The sequence below is a fragment of the Symphodus melops genome, assembly GCF_947650265.1.
Source record: "Symphodus melops genome assembly, chromosome: 3".
Taxonomy (NCBI): Eukaryota; Metazoa; Chordata; class Actinopteri; order Labriformes; family Labridae; genus Symphodus; species Symphodus melops.
In genome coordinates this window covers 17,328,425-17,351,585 of record NC_136693.1, presented here as the reverse complement: position 1 = coordinate 17,351,585, position 23,161 = coordinate 17,328,425, and the positions used below count along the sequence as shown (strand labels likewise).

The 23,161-nt window shown below is 40.0% G+C and overlaps 1 protein-coding gene across 1 annotated transcript; it reads right to left on the bottom strand.

Moving 5' to 3' along the window:
- Positions 1–6,891: 6,891 nt before the first annotated feature.
- loxl1 (lysyl oxidase-like 1) lies at positions 6,892–23,154 on the bottom strand. The gene is given in 8 exon segments (XM_079339261.1): positions 6,892–7,882; positions 9,826–9,941; positions 10,431–10,526; positions 10,924–11,080; positions 16,892–17,029; positions 18,129–18,237; positions 21,988–22,459; positions 22,462–23,154. Coding segments are annotated over 8 exon segments (1,698 nt in total). The 5' UTR covers positions 23,065–23,154; the 3' UTR covers positions 6,892–7,875.
- Between the last annotated feature and the right edge of the window lie 7 nt (positions 23,155–23,161).

Sequence of the window (23,161 nt, the reverse complement as noted above, 5' to 3'; positions counted from 1 at the left end):
CGTTAAACACAAACACACATTAACATCTGGATAAAGGTGTATTGATGTAGAGTCATGCCCTCACACAGGCATGCTTTTGTGTTTGTCTAACACACAGATACACATGTGCTCATGTGACTAGGGTCTCCCTGCATCCTGCAAGTCACCTATAAATCTGCTCTGAGGTAAATGGCTCAGTCAGTCTGTGGGCAAAATGCGGCAGAAGTAGGATTGAAAGATAGAGTAGTAAGTAATCGCTTTTCAGCTAATTTTTTGACATTTTGATTTTAACTGAAGGATACCTGTTAAGACTTATATTACCTTTGTTGGTATAGAAAATACAGTGCTGACCTAGAATTGCAATAAGTTCATCACATGACACACAAGTAAGTCGAGTTTTCCAAATGACCAAAATAAACAGACGATGACTGTATGACAGTGATCCACGCCCCTCTGCATCTGTGAGTGTGAATCTGCAGTAGGAGGCTTAGTCGTTTTTTTTTTTTGTTTAACTCCCAAATAAAAATGACAAGATGGGATCTGCAGCTGGAACTGCACCCTAATTGTATTTCCCAAGACCTTGATATTTGTTTTGTATTGTGCAAACCCAATCAACTACACAACCAGCAGGTCCCAAAGGCCATTGGCCTCACACGGCAAACATTCCCACCTTACATCATCTTTGCATCTGAGTAATCAGAGCATCCAGCCAGCTACTAAGGAGGGGTCACCCAGCTGTCTGGAGCGGGGCCATGCTAGTCAGCTTAAACAAGGGATTCTGCTGCCGCCAGCCTGTGAAATCACCGATCTGACGACAGGACTCATCCCCCCGACAGTCCAGGAAATGGTGACTCTGGAGGTTGTGAATGGGTCTGGTGAAATATGGGCCTGTCAGAGGGGAGAACTGCTGCTATAGAGGCACAGAGGCGTCGCTCCTCATTCCTGACTATTAATTGACACTCCCCATGGGTGAGTGGGAGGGGTTTTTAAAAGACCTGATTAAGCCTGTAAGCCTATTGTCACTCCTGAAGATCTGCTCATTTGTTCCAATTGCATGTGACTATAAACACGGGTATCCCAGCTTCAATTTCTGCTTTCACGGAAGGAAAGCCTTAATGAGGATTTATCGGCATGTTGTTGTAACCGTGTGGACTCTGTGGGATGCTGGAGCAATTGTCCATCTGCATGCTCCTAAAAATTGATGAGTGGGGAAAGTGAAGGAGCTAAGTTGTAAGAAAAAAGCATTGTTTTGTGGGTTTTTTTGCAGTCGACACCAAATAGAAGCCAGATGTTTCAGTGATGAGCCAGGCGGTATTTAAACTGTCAGCAGTGCACTCAAGTGTATCTTTTCTCTATGACATAAGCTGCTCCTTTGTCTTGTGCGACGCCCATCGCTTTCGATGTGGAGTATTAACACAAGAAGTGAGACGTTTGTTAACTCAGATATATATGGAGTCAGCTCTGCATAAAGTATGTGCACGATGAGCTATTATCAGAACAAATGAGCCAGCAACTGCAGCTGCAAGTAAATCAGAGCACTGTTTTTTTTCCCTTCACTATTCAGATGTCCTCAGCCAGTCACTTTCTCCAAGCCAGTGGCTTCTCATCTGCCTTTATTCATCCTTTGCAAAGCCAGCTTTTCCTCTTACCTTTTCCATACAGCAATGTGTTTATCCCGACGGAAATGAAGATTTCTTCACATCTTTCTTCATTTAATTAGGTCGCAAAGCAGAGCTGGAGCCAGAAGATGAATTACCTGTGGCCTTGATACAGTGCCACAGAATTTCTACACAGTATAGGCTCTGCAGAAATTATGCCTCAAGACTGGAGGTGGGCTTTTGGCAATGTCGGCTCACAGACTAGTCTCTATTCTCTCTTACGACTTAATTCAATTATCCTCACATAAACCTGCTAAATGAAAGAAGAATCAGGATGGACTGAGTAAATAATTGGTATGGGGCGGGGGTATACAAAATGTCCATGAAAACTTTGCAACACTTATTTTCAGGGAGTCTGGCTAAGCTGATCACTCGGCTCTGAAAGGATGTCTTTTTAAGATTAGAAACACAAACCTCCTAAATAAATTGTCCAAACTATTTAAAACATGTATACACTCAGTAAATGTTTAATCAAACCCTCGCACAATCTACAAGCAGGCTATTGAGGCATAGCGCCCTTGACAAAAAGACTGATTAAAAAACAAGTAGGTAGTAATAGTGATTGTTTGAGTACAAACACTCCCTCATAATGTGACCTCGCCATGAACTGACAAACACACTGTGGCTAAAATTAAACATAGAGCAGGGTCTGGGGGTGAAAACCAATGAAGCTGATTGTTCTCACCTAGTCATCAGTGTCACAAAAAAAACAACCTCTGATTAGGTTCCACATGACTGTAAAAATAGAAAAATAAAATTGACTTAATTATCTGGTGCAAGAATGCCATTCAGTTATGTATTTAAGAAGAGAGGAAGAGGCATTAAAAGAGGAATGCTGGAGCTGTTGAAGTGATTGGAAGTGAATGCAGATATTTATTCACTTATTTTGTTCTATTAAAGTCATAACTTGGCTATTAATGTCTTCACAATCTGCCAGGGTGCGCCTCTGTGATTACATTTTAGCAAAGATGTGATGAATGTTGGAGAGTGGCAGCCCAGTTTCAGTCGAAAATGCTCGGTCAAAGTTATCATCACACACATAACAGTTTCCTCAATCTGCCTGCAACCATCACACATCCTCAGGGTTTGTGCTCTTTTAGCTTCATCACTGTGCAGGCGGCTAATTGCCCACTGTCATCCTGCTTTACTCGTAATGCCAGAGATAAAAGTCAAAGGCCATTCACAATATCCAACCCTCATTTGGTCGTGACTGACAACTCTATACCCTGAAAAAAGGTGTTTCCTCCATTTAAAGCATCCACAGCATTACAACCATGGTTTTGGTTTCTGCAGGGTTTTTGTGTATTCGATGCCGTCTCGCCACTGAAGATGCTAGAAGATCTAATCAGTCCTGCTTCACTTCACTCTATCTGTTTCCTCAATTAGCTTGCAAGATTTAACTCACGAAAGGCTTCTGGCTTTCCATAGGTTTTGCTGGTGAAGTAAATGTGGCCTTTTGTAAGGGGAAATGTTTGTCTTGGGGGTTGATAGAACTCTTCCTACAGATCTTCAGCTTATCAATGATCAGACATAATATTTTGCTGCCCAAAGCAGTGTATTTACGTATGTAATGGATTTTCTCTTATCATGTTGCAACCACATCTCTGTGCAGTTCAGAGGTTCCCCTTTTTTCAGAACCACCACACTTTCTTAGCAGGGTTTTTTTTTTTTCCAGATAAAATGCCAGCAGGGCTTACACTCTGAGTTAGAACGGCAACATGTCTGCAGAAGAGTCAGAAAAAGTATGATCAAGACAATGGTGTCATACTTCTTGGATCAGGAAGAGCAATGACGTTCCATATCCTGTCAGCCGATCAGTGTCATCAGACTGCAGAATCTGACCATTTAGACAAACATTTGTTCATGCTACACGCTGGAAGTTTTGTTAATTCTTCCCGTCCGGCTCTCCCTGTTCTTGTTTCTCACTTTCATGCTTGTGGTGGCATCTCTGGCATTGTGCATTATGTGTTATCTCAGCCATACAGCATGTGTCTGCTGGATTTTGTTCTGCACACCCCTCGGGATATTTTCATGTGCTCTGCTCTGAATCTCACACTGTTTGGATTCACTCAGGAAACCCCCTCCAGCACATTCCTGATAAATACAATTGCATATTCATTTGTTGCAAGAAAACGGGGCTAAATCATTTAGTGTACTCAGATGCTTTCACGGTCATTGCAAACTTTGCTGTTGTGAAAATGCTGCAATATGTCCTTTTCATTGCCACAAGCCGGCACTGTAACAGCAGCTCATTGGTGAACACTGTGCATTACGGCCAATACTCCACAGTGAAATGGAAACAAGGCTGCATTTAAGCTACTTAACCAGCAGCTGCATGAGAAAACATAGGCGCAAAAACAGGGGCATGAAAAATACAACAGGGAAGCGTTTTAAAGAGAAAACGCAAACTAATCTTTCCAGAAAAAAAAATACTTTAAGAAAAAATGTTATTCTCTTATTTAGCTTCTCAAGAAGAGTTATCCATCTCTCTCTCTCTCTCTCTCTCTCTCTCTCTCTCTCTCTCTCTCTCTCTCTCTCTCGCACTGACTGTTTGTCTCGCATGCAAACATGAATCCATTTTCCACAGTCAAAGTTGAGTAAATGTCAGCATGTACTGCAGCTACTAAACAAAACACAAGTGTCGGACAGAGAGCTGGGCTGATTGAGTGTCAGAAGCCTGAACAAACAGCCTATGCAGAAGAGGAAGTCCCATCACGGGGGGTCAGGGTTTTGTTAGGACAGACAAAATACCACACAACGGATTCTCATAACAGGGACAGGACATCCTAACACAAAGATTTGTTATGTGTTTTTCAAAAAATTACATTTAACAAAGTTAAGTCAACTTTTGGTTTTATTACATGATCCTACTCAGTGGCCAAATGAGATGATTCATTTTTTTAATATAATACGGACCTGTTGTTCATATCGGCAAGCTAATGAGATTTAAGAACTCACATCTGTTCACTTATCTCAACAATTTTATTGAACGTTTTGAAGAAAAAAATCTGATAGAAGTCTATCAGGCAATAATCTTAACTTCAAAGAATATATTTTTGTTGGTGCTATCTGTGCCTCGTCTGTGTTTCTTCTTTCCTCTTATTGCTTTTTTTTCTATCAAAGTGTCACATTTCTTTTTAGCTTGTAATCTAGGCTCACATGTGAATGGTTTTCTGTTGAAAGTTACAACAGATTGACTTGATTTTTACCTGTGTGAAGTTGGCCCCCCACCCCACGCAAAACTTCGGGATCATAGTCGCGTTTGTTTGTAACTTCACGCATGTCTTGATTTTTAGTCGTAAACATTGTGATGAAGCTTGTGGTCACCTTTAAAGTAATCATTCCTAATTCAAATGGCAATTTATTTATAAGAATGATTGTAACTTATTTCCAATCATTCTTAACATTTGAGCAGGGTGTATTTGCAGAAATGTTTGAGTGATGAAGATAAAAAATAGGTAATAATGAGGGTATTTTGTGCAACTATACTGTACATAAAGCTTTGATAACATAAGGGAGTCTATTATTGAAAAATATGATCAGTGGTCAAATCACTGTCAATAAAAGACATCTGAAGAGCCGGCTTATGTTGCCTGGCCACAGTTTGTGACACTGACGGAAATATGACCAAATCCCATTTTTCATCTACACACATCAACAAGTAAGACTGAGAACTAGTGTGACTGATTGATTTATGCAAAGCACCAGCACCCAGATGTTGCATTCACTGTTAGGTGTTTGCAGTAATCTTGTATTCAGTGTTTTCTGTATTTGTAAAGGTCACATTTCCATCTCTGCCTGAATCGTGCATCATGCATGCAACAAAATAAGACACGGTACCAAGGAAAATAACTTAATGCATTAAACGCATCACACCTAATCTTCTATGAAGGGGATGGATTCAGAAAGTTGTCATATATGTCACACAGCATTTCCTTTAAATCTGCTGATCCCTATTCTGTGTAAACCTGCAGATTGGGTTGATCGACACTTGTGGTGCAGGGCATGCATATTACATTTGGAGCGCACAGCAGAGGTGTAAATGTATTTATTGTATATGACATTTTTGACAGGTGTTCACCGTCAGAAAACACAAATTTCATCAGCACATGTCAAAGATAGTATAAAAGTATAATTCTCACCTACTCTTGTGCTGTTGTTCCACTGAATGTCAGAATCACATGTCGTTTTTTCAGTAATCAAACAAGCAACCAAAGTCAAATGTAAAATACTGACCGATTTAAAGAACAGTAACTTTAAAAAAGTCACACCTTGAGTAAGACAGCAAAGACTAAGCTGTTCTTCCTTCAAAGCATTCTTTTAAGAAATAAAAGTTCGATTAAATGCAGTAACAGAATCATTGTTATCAGTATCAAACTACTTCTGATGCAATTAATGTTTGATTCATAGGTAGAAAACAATTTTTTGTACAGCAAAAACATAAACATCAACAATTGCACTCTTAGATATCAAAGGTACAATCCCAGAGCATCTTTATGTAATGAAGCCCCCTATTTAATTCACTATATGGTAAGTATTTTTCTGCCATAGTCATTACATGTCTGTTTTTTATAAATCTGATCCATTCGAATTCTTAGAGGGATAAATAAAACCAGAAGGTCCAGTCACAGTGAGCTGCAGGCTGCACTACTGCTCGGCAATGTAATGAAAAACTTCTTGCCCTGTATGAACTGTTAAATCCCAAGGCAGTCTACAATGGAATGATGTAAAATGACAAACTATTGATCATCTTCTTCAACAAATATGAACTTGTTTGGTTTCTCAGTAAACAGATACTGTACACCTGGTTTCTGCGTTGCCACTGATTAAGTTTGAAAATGAAGTCTAGTAGAAATACCTGCAACAATAAGTGTTATGAAATTAACCAAGACTGAAATCTGCTAAAACAGAAATGGGCGATATGTTTTTGGTTTGCTCTCAGCACCATGTACTGTTAACTATTTTAAGAAATTTGCGAGTTTAAGCTGTGCCCTGTCTGATTGAGAGGAGTCCACAGTAAACTACTTAAGGAGTTCTTCTAAAAACCAAACAGCTAATAAGAAACAACAGCTCACAGGAGAGGTAGGTAAAGACAGCTTTCTGAGGCTCTGCATTGTGATGCTAATTCCTTTTTTGAAATCAGTTCATTGTTTGATTTCAAGTTAACACACTCTGAATACATAAATTTGTATAAAATTATTCAGCTTCACAATTAACAGTAACAATCAGTAACAAAAAAATAACAACTTTAAGGTCATGCATCAATATGTGTTTATACGTTCTTTGAAAGGTTACATTTACCATGTGACCAGTGTTGGTAGTCAGACAAAAAAGGCCAGGGTAAACAGACACATACAGTGAATCATTTCAGGAGAGCAATCTTTCTGCCAGTTTAGCTATTTGGATGTGACTGAAATCAGAAAAAGAAAAAAAAAGGGAAAAGCAACAACATGTAAAGTCATTCTTCAAAAGTGCAGTCATCTTGTCTCTTTTTTGACATTTAATTTGTTGCCATTGACAAATACAAATCCAACCTGCTGTCTTCCTTTTTTTTTTTTTTTTTTTTTGCCTTTAAATCAACATTACACAAGGTGTGCCCAGGGAAGCACAGTAACCCGGCCTGACCTGCTGAGGCGGTGAAGAAAAACGAAAGGAAAACTAACACGTTTGATAGGTCTTCTGAGTCACCGGGCATCTGTGCGTGTCCCCACACTGTATGGATGAATGCACCTGCGAAGACTCTGTCCCCTAATTTTAGTTGTTGGATTGCAGCTGAACCCTGACTTGTCTGTAACGACTTATTTCAACTCAATGCCACTTCATGCTTTATTTATCATTCTAGCTGAGCCACTCTGCCAGGGGTGTGCATAGATTTCTTTTTTTGCAGATACAGTAAACACCTCTTTTGAAAGTCAGTGACAAGTGCTAACATCAACCTAACTTGACAGGTGAAGCTACAATATAGGAAATAAAGTGGATTGCAGGAATGGGATAACATGGCTGGGATATCAACGTTCAAAATGTATTATGTAAAATGGATTGTGTGTGTCCAACTGAGACCCCACTTTCTCTTCAGTGCTAGGGAGCCATTGTTTGTCCTGGACCAGTATACAGAAACAGCGCAAAATGGTAGAGACAAACATCACTGACAATGAGCTTACAACAAATGGATTCCATTCACATTTTTAATGGAATAGCAATCAGGGTCACACTAGCGTGGCAGCTTTCCAGTGCCTGATCATGACCTGCAAAATAAACAACAAAAATCAATTTTGTAGAATGAAACTTCAATGCAATAAGAACTGCTATACAAAACAAACTACCTGACTGGCAACAAACATTATTACCGCCAATGTAAACCTTTAATCATTGTAATGCATCGTACAAAAGAATAATCATTATTGCAGAAACAAAATGTCATTCACAAATATCATTTGTGTTTTAATCGGTTAAATATACACATATCCTTTTCCTCTTATTCTCTAACTGTGGTTGACAAATATAGTGTTTAAATGACTGCAACCATCTAATAATGAGCTATACTTAATATCTTTGCCAATATTTCAGTGTTTCTAGTGTAGCCAGCTGGTAATGCTGATATTAGAAATCCAGGAAGAGAGCCCTGTATTAGTGCAGCTTTTAACGTAAGGCTCCAGAATGGTGGTTAAATGCAACACCGTCTTTGACCATAATCTGCATTCATATAACCCTAACCCACCTCCTTAGTTTTGAATAAGCAATGCTTGATTTTTTAATGTGTCTTTTCTTTCCTCTGTCATGATGCTTTTGATGTCTTATGTAAAGCACTTTGAATTGCCTTGTTGTTGAAATGTGATATATGAATAAACTCGCCTTGCCTTTCATATGTCAAAGCCTGATTTACACTATTGGTCAATACTGCTCACACTACAAATGAAATCACCTTTTTATCACCAAGCCTCATCTCATCCCTCAGAGTAAGAGTCTACGTATACTTGTTGATTTGATTTAAAGAGAAGCCATTTTAAGCCCCGTTTTCCATATTTCCTTACACTGCAAATAACGCGGTATACAGGGTTTACTTCCGAAGTTTGAAAGCAAAAGGTCCATGATTTAAGGTGAAATTCGTTAAAACTGATCAAAACTGCCATTGCCATCTTGATCAAAAATGTTGCTGAAAAAGCTAATTCAGCGAATTGCATCTGGATTTATTGTTTTTAAAATGTGCACTGCTGACTTTTCAATGTCTCAAACAGACTCATTTGAACTGGTTGAAAACATGGTCACGTCTATGGGACATGGGATCTTACATAAGAGAACAAGGTTATTTTCTCTATACTGCAGTGTAAAGCTAATACGAGTGTGTATTTTTCTTTAAAACTCAAAATGTATCTAATTATTGATCAATCACAAAGTACCCTTTTATACATATATATAATCTGCTAGTCAAGGAAAGGCTGATTTCTAATATTCAATCACTGTACAACATTGTGCATGTAGAACAAATTCTTGTGTTGAAACTGGATTTGCATCATAAACCTGAATATGATGTAATTGGATGTATTCCAGTAAAATAACTATTCAAGTATCATACACTAATAATGAAAATAGAACTCATCACATCTGCTGATTTGGTTCTTTTATTGGCCCTTATCTCCATCTTTTTATTAGGTCTGGAACTGCTTTGTCAAACATATTTGAAGTGTATGTTCCACTCTGCCAGAGAAACTAAGAGAGACCAGCATGAGCACTTGAAGCTAATGATGCTCTGCTCATGTACATCTACTCTCTATATAAAGACTTTTAAGAGGATATGATAGTAATTCTGAAAGCAATGATACACTTCTTAATAGTGCTATTTAAAAGTTCAACACCCTGAGATCTCCCTTTGAGGGAAAAAAAATCAAAGTTTTAAAGGTTATTAATCTTAACTGGCGAATGAGAACCTCATTCATTATATCATCAAATATTTCAGCCAGGAACCCATTAAGTTCTCTAAGTAATTCAAAACACAGTGAGGCTCTTCATAAAACTGCACTAAGCTGCCACCCGGCAAGCGGTTCAGTGTAACTCTGTAAGGAAATGATGTGTGGTTTGCCCTGAAGACTTTCAGGTTTTCCAGATTGAGATTTTGAGAGCAATGTAAAAAAAAAAAAAAAAAAAAAAAACACAGCCTCCTACTGCAGTTATAAAATCTTGTCTTACTCACTGTGCTATCTTGCAGTTGGTGGTTGTAACAAATCGTCCTGTGTAGTGTATATTACACCTGACCACATTGTTGGTAAAGTCCGATTCAAGCACCAAGAATTTGGGATTAACCTGGAGCTGAAAATCAGAGAACAGAGGGCACATAACAAATCACCATAATTAATAAAACTCAAAAAAGAGCTAATGAAACCAATCATGCTCCAGAATGGATTGTTTTTAGGGTTAATAGCACACACACACACACACACACACACACACACACACACACACACACACACACACACACACACACACACACACACACACACACACACACACACACACACACACACACACACACACACACACACACACACACACATACCTACACACACACACAATAAGAACAAGTGAAACAAGTGCTTGTGAGTCATGAACTACTGCAACTGTACATACCTCTACAAATGTCAGGAATCCTAAAAACTTCAGTATCTCAATAACTATTTTATAACCAGGATCAATTTGTTTGGGTGAACTTGACTTCTCTGTACTTCCCTGACATCTGAATCCTGTCCTGTCCTCAAACTGGCCTTGTCCAAGCACACAGGAGTCTAACTTGACTCCTACCTTTAGTATGTAGTTTCCAGGCTGGATGTCTGTGATATCGATCCACTGGCAGTCAATATCAGCATTGTATGTATCGTAGCAGCCTGGACTGAGACCCTGTGGAAACAGAGAGGTGAGAGACACTCACAAGGAATACTGATCTGAGTTGAAAACAGTGGAGTATTAGCAAAAAATAAAACCAGCTGTTTATTCAATAAAAACAAAGAACAACTACTAAATATTGTAACACATACTGTATGTTACAAATTACACAAACAGAATAGATTTTTAGTTTTCACTTGGTTTGAACCACCACAGGAATGCTTGGCTCAATATTGTGATTTTTTTTTTTTGCAGAGACCCAAGTTTATGATCTCATAACTACAGTCAAAGGATGTTGACTTTGTCTTTAAGAAACAAGATAATGAAATGAAGTGTGTTAAGGGTATCGTAGCTGACCATCACACAAAGATAATAACAGCTTGTCTTCATTTTGTTCTTCATGTGCTGTTACCTGAGTGTGAGCAGTGCAGGCGTAGCGCTTCAGGTGACCAAAGTCACAGGTGGTGTCCTCCAAACAGAAGCTAGCCTTGTGTCCCTCTGCCACTTTACGCCCAGTGCTGACCTCTATCAAATCATAATGGCTGAACTCGTCCATACTATGATAGTGCCTGTCAAACCAAGCAAAAGACTGTGAATGTGGTTAAAAGGGAAACAAACATATTTTAAGTATTCCAAGTAGTCACCAGTGGAATTTGTGATGCATTAAGTGCCTTAGAAAACTCCAAGCAAGTTGTGATCACAACGCGATTCTGTAAAGGATACCTTATTAAAGTTAAAGCACATGTTTCAATGCAACTGAATTTATAGCATTGTTTATTCAACCCACTGACCTCACATGTTCACATCCTTCTCAGTGATGTTGCACCTTGACTGAACACATCATAAAATACCAAAGGACAATGGATACTAATTAATGGCAACAGTAAAGTATTGCTGTAGCACAACATTAACACCCTAATGATGTATGAATGATGTTAATTAGCTTGTATCTGTCTGCCAGATCAGAGGAGAGTGTGTGTGTGCGTGCATGTGTGTGCGTGCGTGTAGGTGTGTGTGTGTGTGTGTGTGTGTGTGTGTGTGTTATGCACCATTTTGTACTTGTGTGATGGTTGCAGTGTGTTTGTTTGCACAGCTTTAGCAGCTTATGAAAGCCTGGTTGCACACAGCCATTGATCATCACAACTGAACCTGAATATGAACTCGGTGACTCCCAGTGACAGACTCTGTCAATGAGTTGGTCCGTTCGAAATCATCTGCAGAATAAACTGCTGCATGTGTTTGGCTTGGACTTCTCCCAAATCTCAAAGTGACCCAGTCTGCTAATCACTTTTTTTTTTTTTTTTTTACAAGAACATAGTTGCACTAAATAGAATGACATCACAAAGTGCTGTCAAAGTATACATCTGTTCATTATAGCACTTATGTCCTGTTAGGGCTCATGTGGGGATGGAACCAATCTAAGCTGGAAAGGTTGTGCGTCAGTCAGCTCACATATTGAGACAAAAAACAATTCATGCTCACACCCACTGGGCATTTAGAGCCAACCAGTTTGTTGAAAGGAAGCTAGAAGAACATAACAACAACACATGAAAACGGTAAAGCCCGAACCAACAAGCTTCTTGCTGTGAGGCGTGAGGTCGAGCCACTGCATTGTAGCCAACAGTCGAAGTAATAGAAGATTATGCGTTTCCATTGAACATAAAGGTGTACGTTTTGTACTGAATCAAAACTATTCATTTTAAATTATTGTTAAAAAAAACGAATTTGGTTTCAGAACACCTGGAAAAATTCAAAACAACAGAAGTGCATAAATGAACCAAAAGTCAACCAATCGTGTTGCAATCTCACACATCATGACGAGCCTCAAGTAGTTTATCTTATTAAAGAAGAAACAGTGTTGATAGAGACACAGACCATCTCAGTCATATGGACAAAGTAAGCCATAAGCGTCATGTGTAAACTTTCTCATTTCCTACTCCAAAATTCTTAAATTGCCACTTAAATGGTGTTGACTTAAGCAGTTGCCACAGGTGAGGTAAGCACTGGATCTCTTACAGTCAGACACACTCAGACTATATAAATATTGCCCTTTGGCCTTACCTCATGGCCCATGTTTCAACATAGCAGCAGCTTTTACTGGAACAACCATTAAAGGTTGAGGGATGACTTGGATAGAAAAGTGGTTACTTTCCACTGACGTAGCAAATGACCGTTCAGAGCCTCATTCTTTCCATTTGAGAGGCAATCAGTTTTGAGCTTCTCTCAGGTAGAAACCAGAGCGTCTTACCTATAGTTTAACACCACTTTTATTAAGCCTTTATGGGAAAAAAGTAACTTTTCTGCCTTTATTCACATGCAAATGTGCTAGTAAATGGCCTTGTGTGCAATACTTCTAAGTGTTTGTAGTCACGGTTGAAGTACAGTCTTTGTTAGTGTTCCCAAAAACTGGCATTCTTTTCCTGGCAGTCTCGAGATGATTATCTACAGTATGTGTTTAAAATTGAAAGTAACTGTGCAGGAAGCAGAGAAAAAAAACTTGAGAGTGCCTGTAAGGGTCTCCTGCCTTCTTTGATTCCTGGAACTCCTCTCTGACTATGTCACCTACAGAGAATGTCGTGTTGGAAAGACACACAGGGTTTTACAAGAATAGCTTGTGCTCATAGTCTAAAACATTTAAGTTCCTCTTCATAGTTTTTGAGTCATTTTCCAAAAAAATAACAAGATTTTGAGGGTCTGTTGATCAAAGCTCAGGTTGTAGCAGTAAAGTAAAGTTATTTGAATTGAAGAACTAGCACTGCTAAAAATAAAATAAAGGGAAGACTAAAATAACACATCCTAGATCTGAATGAGTAAAGTATTCTTATTAAATACTTTGGTCTTTACACAGTTGAATATGCTGAAAACAAAATCACACAAAAAATATCAATGAAAATTAAATTTATCAACCAATGGAGGTCTAGATTTGGAGTAACACTAAAATTAAAGTGGAAAAAACCCTACAAGCAGATCCACATTGATGTAGTATCCTTTGCCACGTGCCTGTATGTCCTCCCTACAACGCCTGGGCTTGCTCCTTATGAGGTGGCATATGGTCTCCTGAGGGATCTTCTCCCACACCTGAACTAAAGCATCCGCCAACTCCTGGACAGTCTATAGCATCAATGCCTTCATCTTGCAGGAACTGCTGACACACTCCAGCCACATGAGGTCTAGCAATGTCTTGCATTAGGAGGAACCCAGGGCACCTGCATATGGTCTCATATGGGTCTAAGGATCTCATCTTTGTAACAAATGGCAGTGAGGCTACCACTAGCGAGCACATGGAGGGCTGTGCGGCCCCCTAAAGAAATGCCTAGCCCAGCCATTACTGACCCACCGCCAAAACAGTCATTCTGGAGGATGTTGCAGGCAGCAGAACGTTCTCCACGGTGTCTCCAGACTCTGTCACGTCTGTCACATGTGCTCAGTGTGAACCTGCTTTCATCTGTGAAGAGCACAGGGCCCCACCTGTGGACGTTGGGCCTTCATACCACCCTCATGGAGTCTGTTTCTGACTGTTTGAGCAGACACATGCACATTTGTGGCCTGCTGGAGGTCATTTTGCAGGGCTCTGGTAGTCCTGTTCCTCCTTGCACAAATGCAGAGGTAGCGGTCCTGCTGCTGGGTTCTTGTCCTCCTCCGGCCTCCTCCACGTCTCCAGATGTACTGGCCTGTCTCCTGGTAGCGCCTCCATGCTCTGGACACTTTGCTGACAGACACAGCAAACCTTCCTGCCACAGCTCGCATTGATGTGCCATCCTGGATGAGCTGCACTACCTGAGCCACTTGTGTCGGTTGTAGACCCCGTCTCATGATACCACAAGAGTGAAAGCACCGCTAGCATTCAAAAGTGACCAAAACATCAACCTGAAGCATCAGAGCTGAGAAGTGGTCTAGGGTCACCACCTGCAGAACCACTCCTTAATATAATTTCCACCTGTTGTCGATTCCATTTGCACAACAGCATGTGCAATTGATTGTCAATCAGTGTTGCTTCCTAAGTGGACAGTTTGATTTCACAGAAGTGTGATTGACTTGGAATTACATTGTGTTGTTTAAGTGTTCCCTTTAATTTTTTGAGCAGTGTATTTAGTAGTGTCTTGACATTTGCCTTCAACAAAGTGCAACCAGGATATTAAGACATATGTTCAAGCACCTGCACAAACAGCAGCCTTTGACCACAAAGTTTATTTATTTAATAAAGTTTAATAAAGTTCTACCATAAGTGCATCAAAGCATATATGGAAAAACTCTAAACTGATCAGTGTGGGAAAAAAAAGGTTCCATGGAAATCTGGGTTGTCATTTGTGTAAAAATGTAGTAAATTCCTACATTTTCACAGCCAGAAATTCTCCTGAGAATGCAGCCCTGCCCATTCAAAACTGTAGTGAAAAAGAAGCTGGTGAATGTAATAAAGAGCAAAAGCCTCAACTTCACAGATTATCCCATGAAAATGTGGGGAAGGAAAGGTTTATCTTGAGAGTATAGGTAAGAGACTTTTTTCCCCTTTAGAGATTCCTTTGTTAACAAACACCCTGTCCCAGTAACCCACATCCATGCCATCATACTTTAGCAGCTCTGTTATCTAATGTCAGATTGACAAGAAAAATGGATTGATTTGTCAGTCTGATCACAAAGTCAGTGGAATGATTGTGTTGGCTTTGTGCCTCCTGGGAACCCCTGTGTAAATGTAGACTGATGTCTGACAGCAATAACACTGCCAATCTCAGAGAGGCCAGTCAACATTCCTCCAAGATGAGGGAAGTAAAGCAGAGCTGGGCTCTGATGTCAGCAAGCAGGCTCGCTGAAACTGAGATAAAGGCAAGATAAGAAATGTAATGCATGAGAAATCTCTCAGTTTACAATGAGTAGTCTACTTCTCTTGCAATATCACAGTTAAGGGTTCAATACCGATCTTATAGGGCACTTAACAACAAATCTCCAGTGAAATGCTGTAGACTTCAGCCACATCAGTTTACTGAACATTGACTGAATACTGTGACTCCTCTAAAGCTCAGTGGGGAATTTCTCTGCCAATGCCTGTGCCATGGCTCAAATGGAGGATATCTTTTTAAGCAGTTACATGCGTTCACACTAAGACCACACATATGCTTGTTTTTGCCCCTGACAGACTGATATTGTATAAGACTTCACCAACTAACAACCCACCACAACCCTAAGCCTTTAAATGGTAATACCAAGGTCGAGATTCTAGTATACAGTAGTCAATCATTGGAGATGTACAGAAACTGCCCCCAATTGTTTTAATCAAAAGGTACAGTCAAATGTTACACCATTTGGGTTTTCTTCTTCTGGTGTCCATAAAGATGTAATGAGGCCAACACGGGTTCTTTGGCTGGTAGAACATCAAACACACCAAGCTTAGTTGGTGTGTCTAGCAACTACTGTTCCAGATTTTAACCAATTTTCTTATCAACAAACTGCCAAATGAAATCCCTATTTTTACTGATAAAGCAGGAGATTATCCTTCAGTGGAAAGTGAAAGTGCCATTGCCAGCCCGTCCTTCTATCAATAGAAAGCAACAGCTACAGAATCAATCATAATGATTGTTATAAATAACAGGTTGAAGAACCATTACGCTTATGTTCAGTGCTCGTATAGGACAGTTTTTACCTGAAACTGAGTCTGACAGCTGAGGCTAGCAACAGATTAAAGGTACAAGTGAATGACAGCAAATCATAGAAAATCTGATGCAGCCTATTGGGCTGTATAAAGTGTCATGCATTCACTCGTGTTGCAGGTAATGTGAAGTCTGTGTTTATGAATCTCTCAAAGGATGTCAATAATTTTCAAATCAATAAAGTAAGTTGCAATTTCAATCTCCAGTGAAGATGAAAAGTAAATACAGCATTACAGTTAATGCCAAGATATTGAATAGTGTGTCGTGACAATCTCCAGATAGAAATACAGTCCTTGAGCTATTGTTTCTTTCCTTGCATATGAATTAGGATGGTCATTTTTGTATCAACTAAGACAATTCTAAAATGTGAGTTTCAACATTTCTGAGAGCAAATTTAAAACTGTTTAAATATAACCACACCATTCTACATGCTGTTTCCTTGGAGGATGTAAAACAAAGATTTTTACATTTTTACCATTAGATCAAAACTTCAACCAAGGGCCCATCACTCCATTTTATACTATTGCACTAGCCTTGCATCATGGTTGCGGAGATGAACAAATACAAAACATGTGCAACAGTAATTAGTTACATGAATGAAAGCAGCAAACACAAATAAATTCAGACAGCCATAATATGGATGCTAACCAGGTCTTTGGTTCCTGCAACAACTGATGGTGTATGTAGTAGAGAATACATCACCGATTAGGTCAAATCTGTGTTGTATTAAGCACTTACTGATGACAGCTGTGCCACTCCCATGTATGACGCGGCCTGTTAGGCATGAAGTCAGCAGTCCCCTTGTTCTTCACCCTCTGTGGAAATCTCAGTAGGACCCTTACATCATAGTCAGTGGTCTCAGGGCCATAGGCTGAGCTGGATGGCAAACACATTCATCAAGATAAAAAACAGTGAGGGAAAGGGTAAAAGGAATCTAGGAATGTGTGTTTCTCACATCTGAGAAACGGTAAAGAAAGAAGAAGAGAGCTGAAAGGCTTGGAGGCAGGAGCATATCTACTAAATAATTCAATCAACAGATTACAACCAGCTTTCCAAATACACTGTTTAAACATTGGCAGAGGGAACATTCTGCTGCACGATTTCCTTTTTTGTGTGAAAGAACCTCGAGTTCACACTGCCACTGAAGATCGAAGCAATTCATCTTGTGGCTGTTGTTGACAATGGAGTGTACCACAAATTACAACAGGCCATCTGTCGGTGATTGCCACAAACTCTGACAGGATATGAAAGGGATTTGAAGGATAGATGTGCTTGTGATGGGGAGAGGGAGAAGAGAGCAGCAATGGGGAGTGCACTATTCCGTCATTTCAATAGTGTCCTTAGTGCAGAGGCAGTCAAAGGGTCCAAGCCTGGGGCTCAGGGGAAGCTATATCTGATAACAGAGAGCAATGAAACTAACGAGAGCCTGAATCCCTGAAGGTGATCAGGATTAAGTTCATTTATGTTGTGCTTTGGGTCCATTTTTTCATTATAAATTATAGTTGCAAAGAAATTGTGTATTCCTTAAGGCTGCCCTATACAGTATAGTGGATAGTTCACTGGCTGGTTAATGGTACCCAAAGGTGAAGCAACCTATATAATGTTAACTTTGCATTTAAAAAAAATAAAATAAAATAAAAAAAAACCTTTATTCGTTTTCAATTATGGATATGAATGACACCTGCCTATCAGAGAGTTACAATAAGACAGGATATAATTAAATGTTTGCAATTAACTTGATGTAAACATCTTGTGCATGTTAATCACAGAGCCATAAAGTATTAGAGATTCAGCAGAAACCATGTAAGAAAATGTGTCACAAAAAATTAAACACTCTGACTTTAATACAGGGGGAAAAGGTTGTTTTTGATTGTGTGACATTACAATGATCCCCAGAAACATGAGGGAAATCCTTAAAAGGAGAAAAACATAAAAGAAAGATGAAGGAAAGGAAGGTCATGCAGAATTAGTTTACCTTGAGAGACATTTTTCTTCAGCAGCACAGCGGAGAGAATACATGTGGGCTCTTTGGATATATGTGGACGCTTGGACATAGTTGGGATCAGGAACCAGGTCAGGTAAACCTGGAATGAAAATCAGACTGCTTCCCCTGAGTTTAACGTTCAGCCACTTTGATAGTACATAAGCCTGTTTAGTCATCTAACATTGTACTTATTGAACATTTTCAACACATAGTTAATAATATACACAATATCAAAACAGTGTTGATAAAGATGACAAACTACATATATGGCACGTATGATTACATCTAATAATCTAACAAAATTGGTTGTATCTGTGACAGGTCACCTTGTGATCTCTTAGAGTTCCAGTGCTTCTTCATACTGCATATGAACATTCACAAAAAGAAGAGCTCTTTCACATCTATAATGATTTTCATTACTTGGTATTCATGATGGGCTGATGGAGGATATGATGGGCAACAGAGCCTGCGGTTTACGGGGAGGTCACTCCGCCTACTAGTGGGATATTGGCCTTCAATTACTGTGCATTCCAGATAATCGTCATGATTTTCTTATGAGGCCCCTTTGCTCCTCACAAAGGAGCTGGTTTTGGGGTTTGGGAGCATTATAGATACTTGTGCTCGTGTGTGAAACACCCTTACATTAAGACTAATATAGCTACAATTGAAACATAGTTCACTTCCAGTGTATAATACAATTTGCATCTCACAAAATCCAGCTTGTCATTTGGGATATATTCTATACTAATGAAGACTGGCCGTCTTGGCTAATGTGATGTGATCTTCCCTGACACCATATTTAACATGAACGTGTCACTTTAGCTAAACCTTTAACGTAGCAGACATAACATGACTAGTCATATCTTTTGGGGATAAGGCTGAACTCAGAAATATCTAAGATGGAGTTTCAAGGTGTTTGTTGCAAGGCAGTGTCTGTTTTTCACATTTTGCTCTCTGCGAGCGTGAGATAAAAAAGCGGGGTAGAGGCAAAGGTGTAAAGATACACAGCAAGAGAGCCAGACAGAGACAACACTGATCTCACATCATTGCTGTTTTTAAATTGGGCCATTGACCAAGTCTTTCAGAAAAACTTAAGAAAAGAAAAATGAAAAGCAGGCCTTACATGTCTGAGTGAAGGTCTTATCACCCCTCTCTGTTAGCCTCACAAAGACCAGACACACTTTAATCTGAGCTTGTTAAAGCAAGTGAAAGTCAAACCATCTGACCTCTAAGCCTGGGAACTTTCATTAAACCACAAGAATGATATACAACCTTTACATTCTATTGCATCTGGCTTTAAGGACTGGACAAATAGATACAGTAAGTTAACTTTAGATTTTGGACAAGAATGAAGGGCTTTAGCTACAATCTATTTATGGAAAGCAGTTTGGTACTTAAATTTGCAATGTCAAACATTCAGGTGTGTTCCCTTCAAAGCAGCAAGTTTAAATACTGTACTTACTTTGCCTTTGGGGCCATCTTGTCTCTCTCTCCCTCTCTCTGAGGCAGACATATGAAATAGAGGGAAACTTCCTGAGGCAAACCATGTAAACACTGCAAGACCAGTGTGAACTGCAGCTCTCAAAACCCCACTTTTTCTTCTCACCCTCAGAAGGCTTTGTTCTCTGTCCCTTAATCTTTTGAAATGTGAAATTGGGTCTCCTTCAGTGGGATAAAGTGTATTCAGAAGCCAAAGCTGATCAGCTCTCGACAGCATGTGACAAAGCCACACATTACACTCTAAGTGGGGCACAGAGAAAAGAAACTGAATCTTGCCATGCATTTTATACCATCTAATATGGCATACAAAAATACACGAGGGCTTGCTCTGAACTGCTTTAAGCTGAAGGGGATACGTTGCAAAGAGCTGACAGATCAGAGTATTTGAAAGTAATTGAGGTTGTTTAAAAATTAAACATCATATCAGCACTTTGTCATGCAGTTCATAATCCTTACACAATTGGGGGAGACACAATACTGTCGTTTATATTCAAGAACACACGTTCTTCTTGATATTACAAATGGTGCTCTGGTCTAGGATAAGGGTTAATGACATTTTCTTATTACGTATCACAAATCATTTCTCAACAAAAAAAGATTTTCTAAAATGCTTTTAGAATGTTTTCAATGTGAGTTGAAAAGACAGAACCAAAAAGTGTTATTTACAGCTCCAGCTTATGTCAGGATTTATTCCACTTTAAAAGAAAAAAATACATGCAGTGTATCTTGTTTTGTTTTTTAAATACTAAGCTATATCCACCATTCTTGTGAATTCGGCCATGCATCAAACCTTTAATTATTATCTGGAAACAACTCATGTGTTGAACAATATCACATTAAAAAGCATTGTCTGGGAATGGGCTCTGCTCCAAGTATCGTTTCATTGCTTTAAACATTATCAGTGTTATTTGTATACTCAACGTGCTGATGATTAACTTGCCAGCTCTACACTGACACTAATCCTGCCCTCAGCTATTTGTGCTAAATTGTGTTTGTGTACACTGACCAAAGTTGGCCACACAATAACTGTATTTATTGAGCTGAATTTGTTTGTATTATTTAATGAGCAGCCAAAACATTGCAATGCTTTGTAAAAATGCATTTATTTTAAACTTAGAGCTCATAATAGTTATTTTGATACTGCAATAGCTTTATGCTGGGTTGTGAAGCAGAGAACTAAAAATGTCAGATTTTCTATAGCCCCCAAAGGGTGAATCTTTATCACAATGATAACTGCGAGCACTTGTGCAGCGGCACACATGTTGACTTTTTGCTGTAGAATCTGTTTGCAGTTCTGGAGTGTCTAATGAATGAAGCTATACAACAAACAGCCCACTAGAGAGACTGCTGCACATTCAGATTATGGAGTTAACAAAAGCAGTTTGCGTTCCTAAAGACTAAGAATCTTGCTGGAGGTCCTCATCTTCTCCTAGCTCAGACCAGAAGCTTTTTATGGCAGTCCAAACGCTGAAAAACTTTACATGTTGGAGACATGTAAAGCCATTTGGTCAAGTTGTGAAATGACATCGCTAATATAGAGTTAAAGAAACTCTCTTCAAAGTTACAGATACATTTTTTTTAAGCCTGGTAGTGAACATTTCGACTTCATCATTCATCCCTCCTGAACTCTGAGTAAATATTTTTGATTTCCTGTAGCTTAAGCAATAGACCCCATGTGTTACAGGGACTTTCCATGCTCTCCCTTCTCAGAGGGTAGTGAAGTACAGTATCCCCCTCCCTTGTTTTCCCTCTTGTGTCCTCACACCCGTGAGGCACCCATGGCCCACCAACATCCCCCTGCCATTAGCCCCTCTATGAGGTCACTACCACCATTACCAAACACCACACATCTTGTGAACCAGTCTTCTTTCATATAGCAGAGAACTCCTCACGAAAACACAAAGGCGTTTCTGTGTGCTCCCTGAGCATTGGCAGGGCCTGCTCAACACCTGGTTTCAATAACCATACAAGTGGGAAAAGATGAATCTTTTGTCCACTTTGCTTTGTTTGTAAACGGAAAAAGAGGCTGGATTTGTAGCAGCTGTTTCAGTCTGATTACCTCAGATATCTGAAATACTTAAAAAATACATATACTGGACAAAAATGATCATACTTGATGTTCTTGAGTGGGTGGTGTGCATATTTCAAATTCTCATGTCCAGTGGTAACAAAAATCCCATGGCAAGCTTTCCATTTTCTTTATCAAAGACAGAAGTCTGTTGTAAATCTATGTTGATCCAACATGAAGTATCTCCTGATTTAATAAAGATCTTGGTAAACTTCCAGGACAAGGAGAGAATTAAAGAATTTATCTTTTAAGTTCACAGAACAAACAAAAAGCTTACTGTACCTCTCTGTTCTGGTCTGTACACACTCCCAACATTTGTACTGGGGTTCTCATTGGCAGAGTTTGGAGAATTTCGAACGGGAGGGATGGGCTGTAGAAACGGAGGCTGAGGTCTTCCAAATGGGGGGAATTGCTCATACTGAGGGCTCCTGACTTGGGGTTGAGAAGCTAGTCCTGTCCTGTCCACTATCACCGGGCCGGCCTGATTGGGATCTGGAGCAGGGGCAACTGGAGAAGAGTCCCCGTTGAAGAGACTGTGCGTGTATCTGTGGTCCAGACCATCCACAGGTTGGGCAGCACGTGCAGGAACTACCGGATTCTGCATATAGCCATATGATTGGTAGTAGCGGTAGCTATCGTCTATAAAATCAGAGGGAGAGCCTGGGAGCACTGGGGCCATACCACCGACGTACCCTCCCCCAGTGTACCCTTGTCCAGCACTGTATCCTCCACCACCATATCCTCCACCTATTACAGGCTGGAAGGTGGCTCATAACTCCTTACAGGTCCTTCCACAAAACTAGGGTCATATGGTATTGGTTGAAAGGGAGGCTGAGGAGGAAATGGGTTCTGTTGGTAGGATGGTGCATTATAAGAGGACGAAGAAAAAGATGATGATGAAGAGCCTGTGGATGGCCTGAAGCGAGTGCTCGACGATCCTTGAAACTGGCCTCCACCTGTGCTACCAGCACTTTGTCTCCAGTTATCAGGCACTTGTCCAAAGCCAAAAGGATGCCTTGCCTGCCCCCGGACAGTCTCAGAGGATCCTCTTGATGGAGCCTGTCTGCGAACATTTCCACCTTGGGGTCTACGAGAGGCGCGTGAACGAGAATCTGCCACTACCACTCTGGGACCTCTGTCCTGTGCCCGTGTGCCAGCTGGGACATACTCAGCTCCACTGTTAAGCAGGCTAAACACCCGACCATTGTTCTCCCACTGAATCACCTGCCTCCAAGGAGTGGCTGAAGCCTCCTGCCCCTGGCCCCGACTTTGGCTCTGTCCCTCAGTCTGTGTGGCATCCTGGGCCTTCCCTGAGCCCAACAGGACAAATACCAAACATGCCACAAAAATAGACAACATTCTGAAGATGCCACAGCTAGCCACACAGGAAAAAACCTTTCCTCGCCCACCAGAAGCTCAAAACTCAAACCACTTGTAGCCTTATCAATAAATCATT